This window comes from Macaca nemestrina, chromosome 19 (assembly GCF_043159975.1).
Source record: "Macaca nemestrina isolate mMacNem1 chromosome 19, mMacNem.hap1, whole genome shotgun sequence".
Classification (NCBI taxonomy): domain Eukaryota; kingdom Metazoa; phylum Chordata; class Mammalia; order Primates; family Cercopithecidae; genus Macaca; species Macaca nemestrina.
Genome location: NC_092143.1, coordinates 19,010,059 through 19,030,159, shown reverse-complemented (window position 1 = coordinate 19,030,159; position 20,101 = coordinate 19,010,059). Strand labels below are relative to the sequence as shown.

Sequence of the window (20,101 nt, the reverse complement as noted above, 5' to 3'; positions counted from 1 at the left end):
TCTCTCTCTCTCTCTCTCTCACTCACTCCGGCTCTAGGTCTAGGTCTATCTCAACTCCTTCCCTCCCTGCCCACCTCCTGAAAACGTCTTACTGAAGATGCAAGACAAAGCTGAGGTATGTTGAGGGGAACTAAAGTCCCAGAGTGGCTTATATCAGATCATAGGGTCTGTATTTACAGTTCAGTTTCCCTGACCCTCCTGTTTAGGTTTGTTCTCCAGCACAGGAAGACGGACAGGGAAGTGATGGGAACTTCCAGTAATGAGCCTGTCATAGCCCCATGGAAAGGAAAGTATCCTCTATCCTCAGAGAAGCTCTGAAGGAGACAGAGATACAGAAGAAGGGGTATAAAGAGCTGCCAATGGGGCAGAGGCATGAGTAAGGCCCAGTGCCTCTCTCACTGCCCCTCAGATGGTGGTGCCCAGGTAACCACAGCAAAGGCCTGCCCAGAGCATGTTTTTCTCAACTCACTGCAGCATTCGGTGACCCAAATTTTTCAGCAACTTGGATGGAGTTGGAGGTCATTATTCTAAGTGAAGTAACTCAGGAATGGAAAACCAAATATTGGATGTTCTCACTTATAAGTGGGAGCTAAGCTATGAGGATGCAAAGGCACAAGAATAATATAATGGACTTTGAGGACTCAGGGGAAAGGAGAGGGGAGTGAGTAATAAAACATTACACATTGGGTATATAGTGTATACTGCTCAGGTGACGGATACACCAAAAACCTCAGAAATAACCACTAAAGAACTTATCCATGTAAACAAAAACCACCTGTTCCCCAAAAATTATTGAAATAATTTTTCTTTAAAAATAACTAATTAAGGACCTAAATAAATGGAAACATGTTCCATGTTCGTGGATTGGAAGCCTTAATATTGTTAAGACAGCAACACTCCCAGTACTTCATTCTTTTTGATGCTATTACAAATGGAATTTAATCTGCAAATAGTTCATTGCAAGTGTACAGAAACACAACTGATTTTCATTTGTTCATCTCGTATCTGAACATATGAAAACACAACTGATTTCATATGTTCATCCTGCAACTTTGCTGAATTCATTCATTACCTCTCATAGCTTTTGTTTTGTTTTGTTTTGTTTTGTGTTAATTCTTTGGGATTTTCTATATATACTATTGTGTCATCTGGAAATAAAGTCATTTTACTTCTTCCTTTCCAAAAAATAAAATAAAATAAAATGGGCAAAAAGGGAGCCCCTTTTCTAGATTGTTATGAGGATCAAATGAGTTAACAAACGTAAAGCTCTAGAACAGGGCCTAGTATACAACCAGCTCTCCCTCAATCATTTTATAAGAAATACAATATGGCGTACAAGAGGGCTAAGGACATAAAATTTAGAAGGGCTTTGAAAATGGCTCTTCAAAGCCTTAGGGGAGGAGAAGGATTATAGGAGGAAAATGGCGTTCTTTATCTTCTCAAAATACAGAATTTTTTAATAGACCTAGCAAACTGGTAAGGGAGCCGTTTTTCAGTTTATTTGCTTGTTTTGCTTTCCAACAAAACCTTAGTAAGGCTCCCTAACTGCAGCCTTACGGTTAAATCGGTTCCTTTGCATGGATGGAGACTGAGTAGAATTCATACATCTGCCCATTGACTCCCAGTGTTCTCTCCATGACAGGTCACTATTGCTTGTCCCACAAGGACTGACTTAATGGCCTGCATCAGCAGCATATTGTATGATTCATTTGCTTTGCAGGGAAGTCAGTCATAATTTTCATAAACATTTGCAGTCACTGCTCATCTTTGCTGCAGTGTTCCTGGGACACGTCCTCGTGGTTTTGTTAAGCAGCAGAGCCTCTGTGCTCTGTCAGGACATCACACATCCCTGGTAATCTCTGTGATGACTCCAGCAAGGAAATTAGAGCCCCAAACGAGGGGGCGCAGTCGTTGGGTCTGCGATCAGTTAATTGGGGACCTGACTGAGACTGCAATGACTGAAGCATGTTTTAAGAAGCAACAGTGTGAAGGGGACGCAGAGCAAATCAGGGGTCAGAACAGAATGAGAGGCAAGAACAGAATAATTAAGAAAATATTATTACTGTTGGTAAGGGGAGATTCGGCATAAAGAGAGGAAATAGGATCAAGAAAGAAGAGTCTACTGAGAAGTATGGGAATGTAGATTTCTATTCACTTCCCTAAGTCTAGTTTTTCACCTGTGTAATTAATATCGACCAATAATTGTAAGGCATTTGCTATGTGGAAGGCCCCATTCTGTTTTAAATGTTTCAACCCATTTTACCTTCATGACAACCCAGTGAAGTACATACTAACATGTTTGTATTTATCATAACCCATTTTATAGCAAAGTGAGGAACAGAGATTTAAATCATTTGCCCAAGGTCACCCACCTAGAAAGCAGAGGAATCATGATTCCCACCTTTATAGCCTTGCTTCAGGGCCTATGTGCTTAACCATTATGCTGTACTGAAAAGGTAGAGAACTAACTACAAACGTGGTCTCAAACTTTTGTCTGAGACTACCAAAAAGTCAGTACCTTTGTTCTTTTCATTTCCTATCCTTCATAAAGCAAGACGACTTTAATAACACTGCAAAGATGAAATACTAAAAAAAGATTGCATGATTGGCTGTTGCAGCAGTGTCAAATCACAATAAAATTTCTAAATGTTTTCTATTTCTGTGCTTCTCTTATCACAAACTGATAAACAGTTCACAGCACTAGCTGGTTGATCACGCTGTATGTAGTGCTAAACTGCATGATCTCTAAAATCCCCTCCAGCTCTGTGGTTCTAAGAAAAACTTTTGAAAAGCTGGCCAGGTTTCCCTCTTCTCTACAAAAGCGAAATTCCAAAGGAGGTTAAAATTAAGCCTAAATAAAGCTTCTAAAACAATGCCAGCGTTGTTAGACATCTTCCATTCACCTACAAGATTTGCTGAGCACATACTTGGTTTCTGGTGTTGTCTTGGGTGTTAAAGATAGAAAGATAAAGACACAGCCCCCTCCACAAACTTACACTCTAGATAGGAGGATAAAAATACATCAAATGCTGTAAGATTGGCACAAGCTGATGACATTTAAAGCTAAAAAAGCAAAAAGAAGAGACATTATTTCCTCCCTCCCTTGAGTCCCTTTCAAGGAATAAAAGGAACGAATCCTGTGTTTCCCAAGTAATCCTTTTTACCTGCTGAGTATAGGGTGGGGAGGTGTCAGGGTGGTGTAAAAATGGAATCTGCAATCAAGTAAGAGATTTCTCGGGCCCTGTTCTTACCCATGGTACAGCAACTCTGACCTACTATCACCTTAACATTACTACCAAAGAAGTGTAGGCGGCCCCAATGTCTCATGTGTGCTCCATAATGAATGCTTTTGAAACCCCTGGGACATCATGGGCCATTTTCCTCCTCCTCCAATCTGGTTCATTGTGGTGATGGCTCCTGCAGTGCATGTGCGTAAGTGGTAGCACAGCCACAGATGGCTGCTGGGGTCTCCTGTGCCTGATAATGAGGGTCTTGCTATTGGGTCAAGAGCTCCATTTCCCGTCACTGTAGATGATCCCCATCAACACTGACACCTTGCATCTCAATATCTCAGCTCGCTTAGCTTCCATTGGTTCTTCCATTGTGCCTGCCTCATTTACTTTGGATAGAACTCAAATATCAGTTCACAGTGGTTGGGAAGACACAGATGGACTCTGCACAGAATCACCACATCTCTCAGACACTAGCCCGTGGTTCCTGAAACAGACTTTTTCCTCTGAAATGTGCATTTCACCTCTTCCTCTGAGATAAAATTATCCAAATTCTCTTAGATCTTTCCGACAAAACAGACCCATAAGGGGCCCACCCACCAGTCCTCCAGCCATTCCTGATACAAGTTTACGCTAGAACACCTATTTAAGAATATGCCAAGGCTCAACCTTATGCCCCCTCTTCTTTTCTTTATTTTTAATGAGTACCACTTCTCTATGCCACAGTAGTTCCCAGCTTCAGTTAGCCTCCACAGCACCACACCCTGTAACATATCTTAGGGCACACATCAGTGGAGAGCGTTATGTAGGAATTTCTGGGTGGTGAAGGGGGTTTTATCGAATTTCTGAGAAGTGTGGGAGTATGCAAAAAATCACAAGTTTTTGACTCCATTGCTACAGTCACGGTTCTTTTTCATTTCAAACAAGGAGAAATTTTAGGAAAACCATAATGTGCTGGATTTTTAAAATGCTAATTCACATGTCTTTAGACTTTGTTTAACTGTCCTCATCCCAAACACAGACCATTGTACTGAGTGTTGATTCTGTGACTACATTTGGGAATTTTGCAAGAAACCTACTTCTGAGAGTTGCATTTCCTCTCACAGTTGTTCCAACCTGACTAAAAGTTGGCTTTAGGATGAGATTGTGTGTGTGTGTGTTCTGACCTTTCTGTTTTTTACAACCCCCAAAATAATCACAATTATTATGTATGTTGTTCAAGTACATAGCAAGCCAACTCAACTTCTCCCAGGACTTCAGCTCCAAAGAGAAATCATGTTTTTCTACTGTAGCCACAATTTATTTTTTTTAGGTTTTGTCAAATTTGGCTTATCTTCTCCAAGCTACCTGGAGGAAGTCCAGAACACTCTACCCACCTCTTCTCCCCAGCACACCTGGACAGCCTCGTCTCCCCCGATTCTCTCCACAAGAGTGAGTTACATCACTTCGGCAATTCTGTCCAATTCCCAATAAAATGCCTTCAAATCAAGAGCATAGAGATGCTTTGGGGAGTCCATTTGAGAAGCTGTCCCTTCTCAGATAAACAGTGATGATTTACAATTATTATTTCTTCGCTGAAATAATACTTTCTCAGATTTCAACAAACTATATTCCTTTGTAGTGGATACTCTGCAAAGAGGACTGTAAGCATCCTGATACTTCGGCTCCTATATATTGTGTCACATATACATGTAACTTCAAGGGAGCTATAACTTCAGAGGCAAACCACGGGGGTCATTCTGACAGCACATGGCTCTATGGAGGGGCTCAGCAACCAGAGTCGAATATCCACTCCTGGTTTTTTTATTGTCCCCTTACTCCTAGGCATCTTATTTTATTATATTTTATTTTATTTTATTCTACTTTGAAAAAAGAAGTCTGAATTGTTTGCAGTTTGGTTTTGGTCACGCTTGCAAGCATTTTATCTCAACAGTATCTGGATTACACAGTATCTAGATTATAAACTCTCTGAGAATAGGAATACATCCCTCTACTTTTTTTCGTTCAAACAGTGATGGGTCTACATAGGATCCTCAGTAACTACCAGTCAGTTGATTTCAGAGGTAAGCCATGAAAGGAGAAGACCACAGAGGTAACTTACTATTCTCATCACATCATATCAGGATACATGTTGATAGTATCAACATGGCATCACTGTTGATGTTAACCTTGCTCACCTTGCTGACACACTGTTGTCAGGTTTCTCCACTATAAAATTACTATTTTTCCATACTGTACTCTTTCGAAGGAAGTTACTCTGAAGCCCACATTTAAGGACTTAGAAGTTATGCTCCACATCTTTGAAAGCAAAGTATATACACACATTATTTGGAATTATTTTGCAATGAGATTTGTCCCTTCTCTCCCATTTAATTTATTAAGAATTTTTTTCAGTATGAACTAATGGATATTCATTGTATACTTTGGGTTATAATCCAATACTATATCATTTATTTTACTATTCAAATTGTTCCAGCTTTGGCCATTGGGAGCTCTTCCAGATTGGCTCTTGTGACCCTTTGGCATGCATTTTTCAAGCACTTTCTTACTTTCTTGAAGTACAAGACCTTCCAGGTCCATCCTGGGTGTTTCTTGCCCCAATCCTAGAATCAGCCATTTCTTCGAGGAGCCCTAGTTCCTTTTCCTGGAGAACAGTGCTGGAAACCAAGATCTGAGCCCTAGGTGTGCTTGTGTCTGCAAGGGTTTTGTTACTTCTAGGCTCTCTCAAGCAACAGATAGGAAATATATGTATGTATGTGAACTTGTAGACTTATGTATCTATACTTCTCTGTTTCTATCCATCTGTATCTGTGTTAAGCTAAATATGAGTTCATACTTCTGTCTTGGACTCATCCAGCACCACATAGTTCTTTCTAGCATTCCATGTTGCCTTCCTGCAACCTCCCCTTCCACAGTGAGAAATCTCTCTGTAACTCCTGCGTAACTGCAAGAAAAACATCAGACAAACCCAAACTGAAGGACATCCTACAAAATATCATCATAATTGCCAAAGTCATCAAAGACAATGAAAGTCTGAGAAATGAAGGAAATATCATGACTAAATACAGCCTGGATGGGATCCTGGGACAGACAAAGGACGTTAGGTAAACACTAAGCAAACCCAAATAAAGTATGGGCGTTAGTTAATAATGATGTATCAATATTGATTCATTAACTAATTAAGTCCATTAAAGTATGGACTAGTTAATAACAACGTATTGATATTTGTTCATTAGTACAAATGTACCATAGTAATATAAGACAAAACTAAGAATAGGGTATATGAGAACTCTGTAACATCCTTGCAACTTTTCTGTAAATCTAAAATGACTCTAAAATGAAAAGTGTATATCTTAAAGATAGACTTAAGATCTTCTTGATTTGGCTATGTGACCTTGAATGAGTTAACTCTCTAGACCTCAGTTTTCACATCTGTAAAATGGGGATAAACAGTGTGTTATTATTATTAAAAAAAATTATAATGTCAGGATTAAACAAGATAATGTATATATATATCACTGATCACCATGCCAAACACAGAATAGGTACAAAATAAATGGCAGGTGTTATTATTAATATATGTCTAGTCAAACATTCCAGTATGGGCACCCTGTGTTTTGTTCAAAAATTATGTTAAAACATAATTAATAAACATCACGTATTGCCTCTACTTTAGACACACTCTGGGAATTATTTCCCTAGGATTTTTAAACTTCAGTCTCATGCATGAAAATATGTGGGGCCACTTCAAAGTAGAAACATGAGGCCAGTGATATCCTTGGATGCCCTTGCTTTCATAAACACCAGCTCTTCACCCACATGTACCTTCTGGGTCCCGGTTTGATCTTGAAAACTAATGAGCTCCAAGGAATAATCTAAGCTGAATATAGTATTTATCACCAAAATATGAATAGAAGGTGGTTTCTGAATTTTATCTGGGCACTTGTCCCTCCTGGTGTTTGCTGTTCTATTTGGGAAAATGTCGTTTGCTGTTGTCACTGTGTTGTTCAAGAGCGGGGTTTAGGCTTGTATTGGCTTTCCCAACTGAGAAATAATAACCCAGGAAACAGTATAGAAAATGTCACTTCTGTTTACTCTTAGAAAACAGAACCTTCAAAACAAATTGAGAGGTAGAATCAATACAACACAGAGAAGGTATTCAGTTTATGGGTGTTTGACCAGATTTTCGCTGAAGAAAGGCCTGGGACGGCTGATTATTTGGGGACTACATACGTGTATGTGCTCTTTTAGGCCCCCAACTCTGAGCAGTAACAGCCCTTTATACTGTGACATATGACACAGGACATAAGCAGCCTCTGTGTTTCTAGATGTATTTTCACATAGCATTCTATATGAAAAGAAAACCACGATGTGTGTAAAATCAGTGAAAGGAGGCTTGATGACGTAAATCTTGTCAGTTAATTAGCTCATTTCATCTATTAGAAGAAGTCCCCGACAGGGCCAGCTAGCATAGCCCCTGGCATTACAGGCAATGATAGATACTCGTTGAACTGATGTGAAGGTAAGTTGTTAGAAAATGTGGTATGGAATTCTGCATTTATTGTACAGGTTATGTGGTGGCAAACCACCATATAACATCCTTCAGAATTCGGCACAATTATTAAATGCTAACTAAGTGCCAGACACTGTAATAAGTATTTTGCATGGTAACCTCACTTTATCACCTCAGGCCCTGTAAGGGAGCTATTAGAATTACCTGATTCTTACCGATAGGGAAACTGAGGACTCAAGAGGCCTCACAACTGACAGGAGGCAGAGTGAGGTAGACACTTACCCACTTCTCCCTGCTGCAAAATTTGTCCTGGGAGGTCTGGTGGTCCATGAGGTCTGTGGGCTGGTCACTGTGCCTGCACCCCAAGCTCCCTGAGCCAGAACTTTCTTCCTGAGTCTTAATTTGTCATGAAGTTTTCCCCCTACAGCTTATTAATTATTGAGCTAACGATGATGAGAAGTATTATTATAACACAAATGAAAATCATGATGCAGCAGGACATTTTGACCCATAAAGTGAATGTTAATTGAATTTATTTCTAATTTTTATACATCTTCACAGTTCCTTCAGAATATTTTCTCTTAGGTGTGTAAGATAAGGACTGAGACAGAAAACACACAGTTCCTAGAGTTCCTGCGTTTACCCTTTTATTATGACAGTGTCTGGGGACAGAACTAAAAGTCAAAATAATAATATAAAGACAACAGTGACAAAATATTTTCCCCCATATTACAGATAACTTTATGTGCATTCTCATTAAATCTTCACAATTCCTATACATAAGACTTACTGTCCTTTTTCTACAGATCAGGAAATTGATCTGTAGGAAATTTCAGGGGAAAGAGTTATTCAGGTCACCCAGCTGGGTTCACACCCTGGCCCCATCATTTACTATCTCCGTGATCTTGAGCAAGGCTGATATTCTGTCCATTACAAAATACTTCCTCTATATACTACACACAGGACCAATCCCAGGCAAAACTGTGATGTAGGCAGGATGTTGTCAATACCTAGCATATCCCATACTCTGCCCTTTTCTCTCCTTTCAATGTGCCCTCCTCTCCTAGGTTCTCAGGACTCTCCGACTGTCCAGGATCTCCATGGCACAGAGAAAAATGCTTCTGCCCTTCCCAGGACAGTTTGCATCATAAAGAGAACCTAACACAGGCCAGGCATAATGCTAGATACAGGTAGATAAACGGAAATAAGAAGTTGGCCCTTATAAAGAACACACAGTACAGCCAGGAAATGCAGGAGGGATGCCATTATCCCAGAAAGAGGAAATATCAGAAGCAGCAGATTCACAGGTAGACATAGGACAAGTAAATTCAAGTTTTAATATATATATAAAAAAACAGCTTTAAATTATATATTTTATGTATTATATTAAAATATAACAAATATAAAATACATATGTATATATATAAAAGCTTTGTTGAGACAGAATTCAAACACTATATAAATCACCCATTTAAAGTGTACAATTCAATGGTTTTAATATATTCACAAAGTTGTGCAACAATCACCACAATTACTTTTGGGACATTTTCAATACCCCAAAAAGAAACCCAGCACACATTAACAGTCACTCGCCCATTTCTACACACTCACCACCACAGCCCTAAGAAACCACTAATCTACCTTCTGCATCTGTCAAGTTGCCTATTCTGGGCATTTCATATAAACGAAATCATATATAGTATGTGGTCACTCTAATTCTTTTACTTAGCATAACATTTTCAAGGTCCATCTGTTTTGTAGCACATTTTAGTTGAATAATATTCAACTATACGGCTATACCACATTTTATGTATCCAATCATCAGTTGACAAATATTTCGGTTGTTTCCACCTTTTGGCTATTATGAATAGCACTGCCATAAACATTCATGTACAAGATTTTATATAGACATAATGTTTTCAGTTCTCTTACATAAATACCTAGGAGTGAAACTGCTGGGTAACTGTATGTGTAACCTTCTGAGAAACCACCATACTGTTTTTCAAAGCAGCATTTTACATTTGCACCAGCAGAGCATGAGGGTTCCAACTTCTCCACATCCTCACCAACACTTGTTATTATGTCTTTTTATTCTAGCTATCCTAGTGGATGTAAAGTGCTATCTCATTGTAGTGTTCATTTCCGGATGACTAATGAAGTTCAGTTTTAGATACCTGGGTTTGACATGCCTGTGAAACACCTAGGAAGCTTGTGGTAATTCAGCTTTAAGTATACAGCAAGTCTAAACTGGGGATACAGCCTGTGTTTACATTTGAGAGTCATTAGCGTAATAATATCAAATAAAGTATTTCTATTTGTGGGATTTTTAGGCACTGTGGCATTAGGTAGAAACCATTTGGGACATGAGATTCTCCCCAGAACCTCAGATTGTACCATGTGGGTACCTACCATCTCCATTCACATTCAAGAAGGCCTTGGCCAAGAAAATCAGGCTTTTCCTGTTCTGTGTTGAGTCTGGAGACTTTCTGAGGACCAGAGAGGCTATATAATTGGTAGTTAAAAGCACAGCCTGGGATAATAAATAGCCGTGTGAATTAGGGACACAGAATTTCACTTAACGTCTCTAGTCTCAGTTTCCTTTGCATGTAAATGAAGAATAAAAAATGTGTTCCTATATCATAAAGCTAACATGAGGAATAAAAAACAAGTAGAACTGGTCCTGGAACATAGTAGGCACTCAATAAATAATGGTTGAATGAATGTACTTAGCACAGTGTCCTGCACTTGGTAATTGTTCAACAGCCACAGTTAATATTCAATACACTCAAGCAGTAAAGAATAATGTGTGGCAAGGGCAAACATTCCATTGCCACCATCAGCCTTTGAGCAGAACAAAACATAAACGGCAGATGTCTTTATATGTTCTGCCCACTTGTCAGGTAGCTCCCTGGGGCCTGTCAGACAAGAAGGGTTCATGTCCACAGTCTCTCAGCTCTTTGAGCCAAGCAAATGTAATTTGTGAGCTGCCATGCTCATCATCCTCTTCCATCAGGCCATTTATGGCCCTTACAATTTCACTCTTGATGAGAATGCATAAAATATTATTGGCCCTGTGTGCTTACTGTATAATATATGGAACTTACAATAGGCATTATTAAATATTGTTAAATGAAGGGCTGAATAGGCACCCTAAAACGCTTTCACGTTGAAAGGATTTGTTAACCCCGCTGGTGCCATAGGAAGTAACTTCAACATTTCCCTGATTCCTCCTTGCACAAAAGTCACTGGCAAACGGTTCAAAGAGGTTATGCAGAAATGAAGTTCTGGGTTAAGAATAATATCCTGGAGACAGGAGCCTCGGTTCAAAGATTGGCTCTGGCATTCACATTACCTTGAGCAAGGTACTTTACCTCTCTGGACATAAGCTCATGTATGAAATGAGAGGTTGACCATTACAGTGACTAGGTTCCTTTCTAGTCCTCGAATTCTATGATTCCATAAAACTATTCAGTGTAGATTTTATTTCTTCTACTCTTTCCCCCATGTGAGTTTCCTGTTCATTCTGTCCACATATGCTTTCACGTTGGGTTAAATGACTAATACAGGGAATCTCAAAGTGGAATTGCCTAAATTGCTTTCATTTAACAATTTATTAAATTGCTCCAACCAAAAAGAGAGGATTTGAGCAGCAGAGCAAAATCCTGTGGATGACCAAGAATCAGTATTTTGAGGCTAGAAAGTGAGATCAATGGTATCAAACAGGTGCATTTCAGCTTGGCTGGCTGGTTTCCACCTCTGCTACATTCGAACTTACTATGTCTCAGTTTCCACCTATGGCTAGTCCACCTAGTCCAACTCTGCATTAGTTCTCTATTCTTTATTGCTTTTCTGCCCATTTATTTTGTTTTCTTTCCCCTTGACTCCCCTGACAATGAATGTTTCTAAAGAACACAACAAATTTCTTCTCTGGCATCATGTGTGCTCGGGTATGTGGGCTGTAACAGCAAAAAGAGAGGAGTGAATTCGGAGATGTAGAGAAGGTGGAGAAAGGTTCCTGGAGAGGGCGTAACTCTCCCCCAAGCACCTGTGCTCCTGCCAGAGGTGCTCTGACACTTTTGATACAGGAAGACAGGCAGAGGTTACCTTTAAAGAATAAATCCACAGAATAAACTGATCCAAAATATTTACAGTACTTACATTTTTTTGAAAATGTTATTAATGATGAAAATCAAAACCACAATGAGATATCTCACACCAGTCAGAATGGCTACTATTAAAAAGTCAAAAAACAACAGATGCTGGTGAGGCTATGGAGAAAAGGGAACGCTTATACATTGTTAGTGGGAATGTTAATTAATTCAGCCACTGTGGTAAGGAGTTTGGAGACGTCCCAAAGAACTTAAAACAGAACTACCATTCAACCCAGCAATCCCACTACTGGATATATATTCAAAAGAAAATAAATCATTCTACCAAAAAGACACATGCACTTGTATGTTCATCACAGCACCATTCGCAATACCAAAGACATGGAATCAGCCCAGGTACCCATCAATGGAGGATTGGATAAAGAAAATGTGGTACATATATGCCATGGAATACTACCCAGCCATAAATAGGAATGAAATCATGTCCTTTGCAGCAATATGGATGCAGCTAGAGGCCATTATCCTAAGTGAATTAATGCAGGCACAGAAAACCAAATACTGCATGTTCTCACTTACAAGTGGGGGCAAAACATTGGGTAATCACGAACATAAAGATGGGAACAATAGAAACTGGGGACTACTAGACGGGGGAATCAAGGGAGTGGAGCAAGGGTTGAAAAGCTAAGTATTGAGTACTATGCTTACTACCTGGATGACGAGATCAACTGTACCCCAAACCTCAGCATCACGCAATATATCCACGTAACAAACCCACACATGTATATCCTAATCTAAAATAAAAGTTGAAATTATTTTAACTGTTATTTCAAATCAGTTCTTTTGATAAATGGTTGACATTGAGACACTAGTATATATTCATTTTTAACAAAGAAAAATGGTTATCTGACTGTCACACTTTCCAAATAATAAATGGACACTGTTCAAGAAAAGACCTGTCAATGAAAGAAGCAATATTGAGAATCAACCACAAAAAACAATGTCTAGATTCTGAAACTCTCAGCTGAAGAAGATTCCAATATACCATATATAATAGGTGTTAGAGCACTTTTTTGTGTAGCATGTTATGTACAAGGTAAAGTCCTACATTTCTATAATAATATTAATTTAGTCTCTGATTTACCTGTTTCAATTCCATTTTCAATTCAGACTAAAAATCATTTTATAATTAGAGTGCATATTAGCCTACAGTAGCATATACAACTTTTTCTGGCTCCACAATTTTTTAGAGTAGAAGAAATATATTCCTATTTTTATTATACTGCAAACCTAAGGAAACCTCACTAAATGTGGGGTAGATAAATTATAAAACCAAGAGAAAAAGCATCACATAACTCCCATATGTGGAGAACATCAAGAAAAACTAGAGCCAGATAGGTGAGTTGACTAAGGAAAATGAAAACATTTTTGGCATATTCCTATTTCAAAGAATTTATGATTCAGGAAAACAATATACCACATTCACACTAGCATATTAATTGTTATAGGTCTTTGATGGGTTCTTTTGGCTTTTTCTATGGCAAACTCTTACTGCATTAATGAGTTTCATCAAGTACTTCAGAAAGCAGTTTCCCCATTTTGCCTTCTGAAGAGTTCTCCCTGTAGCCAATCATTGTTATTAATTCACTGTATCTTTCCTTAATACAATTACACCTCACTCCTTTGCCTATGACTTTGCAGAGCCTCGAGTAGTACAGATAAAGTATGCATAGTCACATTGGCTTTTGCCTTAGCCATGTGACTTTCCTTTCCCAATAGGATGTAAGTAGACATGACACAAAGACTTCATATTTGCTTGCATAATTTAACTTGACTCTGGTGTTTCTGCTATCATGAGAGACATGAGGAACAGTCCTGGACCCTACCCACAGCCTGAATTAAAGGTATCACAGCTAACCTCAATGCTATCAGAGAAATAAAAAAGGAAAAGAAATAGTTAAAAACTACTACTATTTAGGAGTTGTTTCATAGCTTTATTGCAGCCATAGCTGACTAATACTCTTCTTCTGTGTCAGTTATCTACTGCCACAATAATGGTGTATAACAAAGCAACAGACTTATGGCTTAAAACAACACCCACTTATAATCACTCACAAGACTAAAATCAACTTGACAGTTCTGGCCTCAGCTGGGTTCAATGAAACTCACTCATGAACCTGTAAGTCAGCTTCAAGCCAGCCAGGAACAGTTTCTGGTCTTGGGCGTCTCAACCTCTGGGAGTTTGCCTGGGGCAAATGGGCTTATTTGGCTCTGCCCCACAAGGTCTCTCCCCCTTCCACAGGCCAGGCGTATTCTCATGGTGTGAGTTCTGAGATGGGGAAGAGGGAATATGGGATGCAGGAAGAGCACAAGTCTCTTGAGATCTAAGCTTGGAACTTCTGCTTGAGGCCACTGTCACTTCTGCAGCATTCTACTGGCCACATCAGGCCATACGGCCAACCCAAATTCAAAGAGTCAAGGGAGCAGACTCTCTACCTCTTGATGGATGGAGCTGCAGTCACATTGCAGAGTACGTGGATATAAGAAACGGTAAGAAATTGCAGCTACTTTTGCAATCAATCTAACAAGTCTCAAAGCACACGGATAAATAGCAAACTGAGAAGCCCAAACAGAATATAGTGAACATTTACAGCAAATGACTGTTATTAATAGTTCTTGATCTAAGATCTTCCTCCCTTCAAAAACCGATTGATCATGGGATCAGGTATAAGCTCTCTGAGATATAATAGCCTTCTAAGGTGCCATCCTCTCACCTTTGCATAACTCACTTTTCTTAAAATTCACCTCCTTAATTTCCCAGGTGGGAAAATGCATGATGATTTTGTATACAGTTGTGTTTGGGTTTACAACTCCAATCTACTCAGTGGTGGTATTCTAATTATTATAATTTTCTAAATCCTTTTCATAATTTTACCTTTTAAATTCCCTCCCTATATTCATCTTGTAAAGTATTGACTAAGTGAAACATATTTATGTCTCATGTGTGTTAAACATTCTGATGAATCAATTTTACTGAACTTCAGAAAGCACCAAATTAAGGGACTGGAGCTAATCCAGATACTGTCTGTTCTTTTTATTAGGTGAACCAAATAAGCAATAAATATAGACTTTACACACACAAGATTTCCAATAAATTACATTGAAGATGGTGAGACAAACAAAAAAAAATGAATAGTTTTGTGCCTGTAAAATAGTCATGTGGATAGGGGCCCCATACCTTTGCAAAGGCAACTTAAGTATTTGATAGTACTCAGCTTTCGTCATTCCTTTATGGGGCATCCCTTTCAACAATTTTATATTGTTTATCCTATAGAGTATTTTCTATTTAGTAAAAGTACTTTATTTTTTATTTATACAATGTGTGTCTAAAAGTATGTGATCTAGATTAATTATAATGCAGTTTTTAAGACTTTCCTGTACACAATTCCACATTCTCTGCCAAGCCACCTCCCTACCTGTGTTACGAAACTTACAAACTATATTCTTTTTGTGTTCTCTACCCACATGTCTTGCTTCATATTCTGAATCAGTTGGCTTCAGACTGAGGAAAAGACGACCCCAGTACCTGATTCTCTTCCCATCTCTCTCAGTGTAGGACCCACAAAATATTATACTATTTTATAGCAAGTAAATAAATAAAAACAAGGAAAATGCAAAATAAAACCCAAATGGGCATGGTGGCTCATGCCTTTAATCCTAGCACTTTGCGAGGTCAAGGCAGGAAGACTGCAGGAGGCCAGGAGCTCCAGACCAGCCTGGGCAACATGGCAAGACTCTGTCTCTACGAAAAAAACCTAAAAATTGGCCAGACATGGTGGCATGTGTCTGTAGTCCCAGCTACTTGAGAGGCTGAGGCAGGAGGATCTCCTGAACCTAGGAGCTCAAGGCTGCACTGAACTACGATCTCACCACTGTACTCCAGCCTGGGCAACAGAGTGAGACCCTGTCTTTAAAAAAAAAAAAAAAAAAAAAAAAAAAAAAAAAAACAGAAGCAAAAGCTGGTCATGAGGACTTGCCAGGCAAGACATCTGTCTTAGAACATCAGTCGTTTTCCAGAACTTTACCTAAGTCTGGCCAAATAAGGGCTGCCCAAAATCCAGTCTGCCGCATCATAACAAGTACTCACTTATAATCTTCAGTTTCAATTAGCATACTTCATACAGCACAGAAAAATACAATTAAGGCTTCAAACCAATGGGAAAATGGCATCAAAAAGACTCTAACTAAAACCGGAGACTATTATGTGCTTTCACAGAAGTCAGATCAAACACCATTTTGTAAAATTCGTAAGGATTAGAGGGAGCAGTGAAAGGAGAATCTTTGTAACAAGATCATTGAACCATTAGAAACCAAAAGGCACTTTCTAAAGCAATACTTTGATTTGACCTGCTCTCTTGGGAAGGTTAGCAGTAATTCATCTCTGAGCAGTTAGCAATGGTACACAGATCTGGCCTTCTGAAGCCCTCACTGATTTGCCCTCAGATTTAAAGATCTAATTCCCCAGGATCCTGGAAAAACAGTGCTTGCCAGATTGGAACTACTTACTAGTGATTTTGCTGTGAGTGAAAGCGCGTATGCATATTCATCTTTCCCAGTCTCATCACTGAGCAGCTTCCACGCGATAAGGTTTGAGTACTTTTATGATGGAAAGGGTAGGAGAGAAGACCTACTGAATGGGTGAAAGAAGAAAGGAAGGAAGAAAAGGGACATTCTTAATCACACCCCTACCAGGTTTTTCCTCCCAGGGCTGAGTAACAATTGTGCTTGTTCAGTGAGCCCACTGATCCTTAGGGGTTTTGAAATCAAATGCCTCCTAAGGGCCAGCAGACGGCATAAATGAACAAATTGGGCCAAACATGACCCTTGTGTTCTTTAAAGGTATAGGCCCCATATAAAAGGGATGGTCACTTCTCAGTTCCATCTTTCTATTGCTATGTAGGAATATGGAATCTCTACATATCAGCTGTTGGAGGGACACAAAATAAAGACATGATGAAGAGCTATTGAAAATGTCGAATTTTATTTAAAGTATTTACATTTTCAAATGTTGACAACAGTAAGCAGGCCAAAGAAAACATGACTGCGGGCTGAATGCAGCCACATGGATCCCAGAGGTACAGTCTACGCTCCAGAGCCGTGCTACTCAGAGTGTGGCCCACAGATTAGCACCTGTCCACAAACTATTTGTTCCCAGTCTGCAACAAGACAGGGAGCCCACAATAGAATGCAAATCAGCTGCACGCCCTGTCGTTCAGATGACATTTTTTTTCCATAGCAAGACTTTCTTTTATAGAGGATGCAGGGCACTGATTTACATTCTGGCATAAGCTCCTTATCCCATTGTGGATTGCTGTTTGGACAGCCTTGCTCTCTAGAGATACTTTCAGGGTCCCTCTCCCCATGGTGCTCTATTAGGAATTTGAATGGCCCAACAGACCATGTTGGGGACAGAAATGTAAAAGGAGAGAGTACAACACCAATTATTGGGACCTGGGAAACTGCAGATGGCCCTAGACAGCCAGGGGATGGGGAGTCCACCACTGGGAATCTCCAGTAGCTCCCAGTGCACAGTGTCAGCAGGAAGTCAGCCATCTGGACCTGTTACTCTTTCCCCTTAACATACCCGATACCTGGACACTCTCAGGCCCTTTAGAGTTTGGGGCTTATAGCTAGTCAAGGTATACTGAATGTCTTGTACATTCTTTCTGGTGGTACTTGTCTATTAATTTACGTATGGTCCATCTCTGTCACTGCCACCTCCCTCCCCATTCTCCACCATAGGTTTCAACCTCCAAAAGGGTAGGGTATCCAGACTGGTGTCTAATACATAGTAGATACTCAGTAAATGTTAGATGAATGGGTGATGTTATATCAAAGGTATGGGTATATAAGACAGGTGTATACATGCTTATTAGACAGATAAAACAATTTTTTAAAACGTTTCCAGATGCTGACATACATCTTTCTTGGGTATACCTTGGTTTTTGAGTATACCTTGGGTATACCTTGTTTTTATGTCCAGACCAAAAGGGATGTTCAGTTGGCTATTAAATATGCTATGGGATATGCTTGAAGGCTAATATCCTTGTAAAAACAGACTGAAGTTAGCAGCTATGGGAAAAGTTGGTAAATGAAGGTTCTCAGGCGTTGAGATAGTCAATTACTTGCTGGTAGTCTTTTAAAGGAAAATAGATTAATCTGTCTCAGGAAGTTCAAGAGAGATTTGACCCAAAGGTGGAGGGCTGCCAGAAAGGTGCAAGTCCTGTGCAAGGCTACAACATGGGTGGCTAATGTTAGAGGACATAGCAAACTACGGCTACAAGCTGTCTGTTGAATGAGGCAGAGCTTTAAACCTTCCTCTTCTTTACTAAAATTCCTCAAAATAATCCTGCTTATCAATCATATTACTTTCCTGCCAGTCTCTTGACCTCTCTTGTTCTCCATAATTTCAAATTCATTATGTTGGAGTTTTGTGGCCTTTTCTAATATTTAGAAACTCATTACTTTTTTAATCTCCTTAGCCTATTTCCTCCCATTTCCAGTACTAGTTGAAGAAAGGGGTTGCTCTAAATGCTATCCTAAGTCTATTCTGTTCTCATCATTCAAAAGTTTCTTCTTTGAAAATTCATATCATTTATTAATATCATCCTTTCTGGAACTTCATTACCATCTTCTACTAATGCCTACCACCTTCTTATAATTCCTTCAAAGGTTTTAAAGCTTGGCTCTGAATTTTCTCATCCACCCTATTCCTGCCAGCAGCCATAATAAGTTCAGAGTTAAAATAGTAATTATTATATTTATAATTATATCTACTATTTATTTAGTGCCTACCGTGTGTTGGTCACTATATGGTGTCTTACAGGCACTGTTTCTAATCTGTAACAACCCTGCAAGGTATGTTTTATCCTCCATTTACACACACACAAAATGTACAAATCAGAAAAGTTCTGTAACCTGCCCTAAGCCACAGGGTTGTTAGCAATGTAATCAGAAAGAAAACACAAATCTAAATGATGCTAAAGCCTAACCTCATTCTAAGTTTCCCTAATAATAAAAAGAATAGTCACCATTTTTTTAAATGGCAGTCATTAACTTTATATTAATTACTTCCAAATGTCACAACAATCCCACAAGGTGCCATTATTCTCATTTTAAAGATAGGAAAAATGAAGTTCAGAATGTTAAGTAATCTATTCTAAGTCACATAAGTGGTCAAAGATTTGAACTCAGATTATTCAAAGTCCAACATCTTGCTCTTTGGACAACTACACTGACAGATACAGAAATGTCTGTTTAGTACACTGCTAAAACCCTATTCCAATTTTCTATTGCTACAAACCAACCACTCAGATTTAATGGCTTAAGACAACTATAATCATTAATCTTTCTCACAAATCTCCACTGTGGGCAGGGCTTGGGAGGGAGGGTTCCTCTGTGCCCCGCATGGCCTCAGCTGGGGCTGGTCAACCCAAGATTTGAGGGTCTGCTTTCCAGACTGTTCACTTCCAGGATTGCTAAGCTAGTGCTGGATTTGTCCAGGAGCTCAGCCTAGGCTGAGGATCCCAGGCTTAAGTGCCCCTCTATATAGATTCTCCATGTAGCCTGGGCTTCCTCAAAGCATAGCAGCTGTCCCAATGTCAAGCATCCTGAGAGAGAGAGAGAGACAGAAGCCGCATCACCTCTTAGGGCCTAGTCTCAGAACCCACACAGCATCATATGCATTGCATTTTATTTGTTAGAAACATGTGACTAAGGCTAGTCATACCTAAGGAGAAGGAAATTATACTATACTTCATAAGGGAAAAATGTCAAAGAATTTACAGACATGTTGTAAAACTACACACACACTGCTTCACACTTTCTCACCCACTTCACCTCCATTCCACTTAACTATTCATAAAAATAACACTCGTCAATGGCATCAGCATCACTGAAGAAACCATCAAACACAAGATTTTCACTCCAGAGCTCTCCTTCTTTAACCGTTTCCTGCTCTCACCTCTCTCACTACCTTACTTGCTTCTGAACATGATCTTCTCCGTCAAGAACTTGGATCTTTTTCTCCATATCCTTCAAGTCTGTCATCTCTCAGTTTAGGTTCCATGGTCAGGAATTTCACGGCTGCCCTTTCCAGTACCTTGTAGGTTTTTACACCCTCTACATTATCTACTCTCTTTTTCAACACCTTGTTATCTTTCTTTTCCACAATTTCCCTCATTAGTACCAAG

The 20,101-nt window shown here is 39.3% G+C and overlaps 1 protein-coding gene and 1 long non-coding RNA gene across 11 annotated transcripts in view; one reads left to right on the top strand and one right to left on the bottom strand.

Annotated features, from left to right (window-relative positions):
• Nucleotides 1–20,101, bottom strand: part of LOC139360002 (uncharacterized) — a 247,168-nt gene that overhangs the window by 90,354 nt on the left and 136,713 nt on the right. The gene's annotated exons all lie outside the window — the stretch shown is intronic.
• LOC105477026 (cadherin 20) overlaps nucleotides 1–20,101 on the top strand; it is a 224,049-nt gene that overhangs the window by 92,043 nt on the left and 111,905 nt on the right. For 2 of the 9 annotated variants that reach the window (XM_071085246.1, XM_011733350.3), the window contains exon 1: nucleotides 9,522–14,399. The exons of 6 other annotated variants lie outside the window; for them this stretch is intronic. Coding sequence is in view for 1 of the 3 variants with exons in the window: in XM_071085241.1 (XP_070941342.1) it covers nucleotides 98–115 (18 nt within the window). In the remaining 2 variants the exon portion in view is untranslated. Of the gene's footprint in view, nucleotides 1–51; nucleotides 116–9,521; nucleotides 14,400–20,101 lie in introns of those variants that run through there. One more of the 9 variants, XM_071085241.1, reaches the window with a different exon arrangement.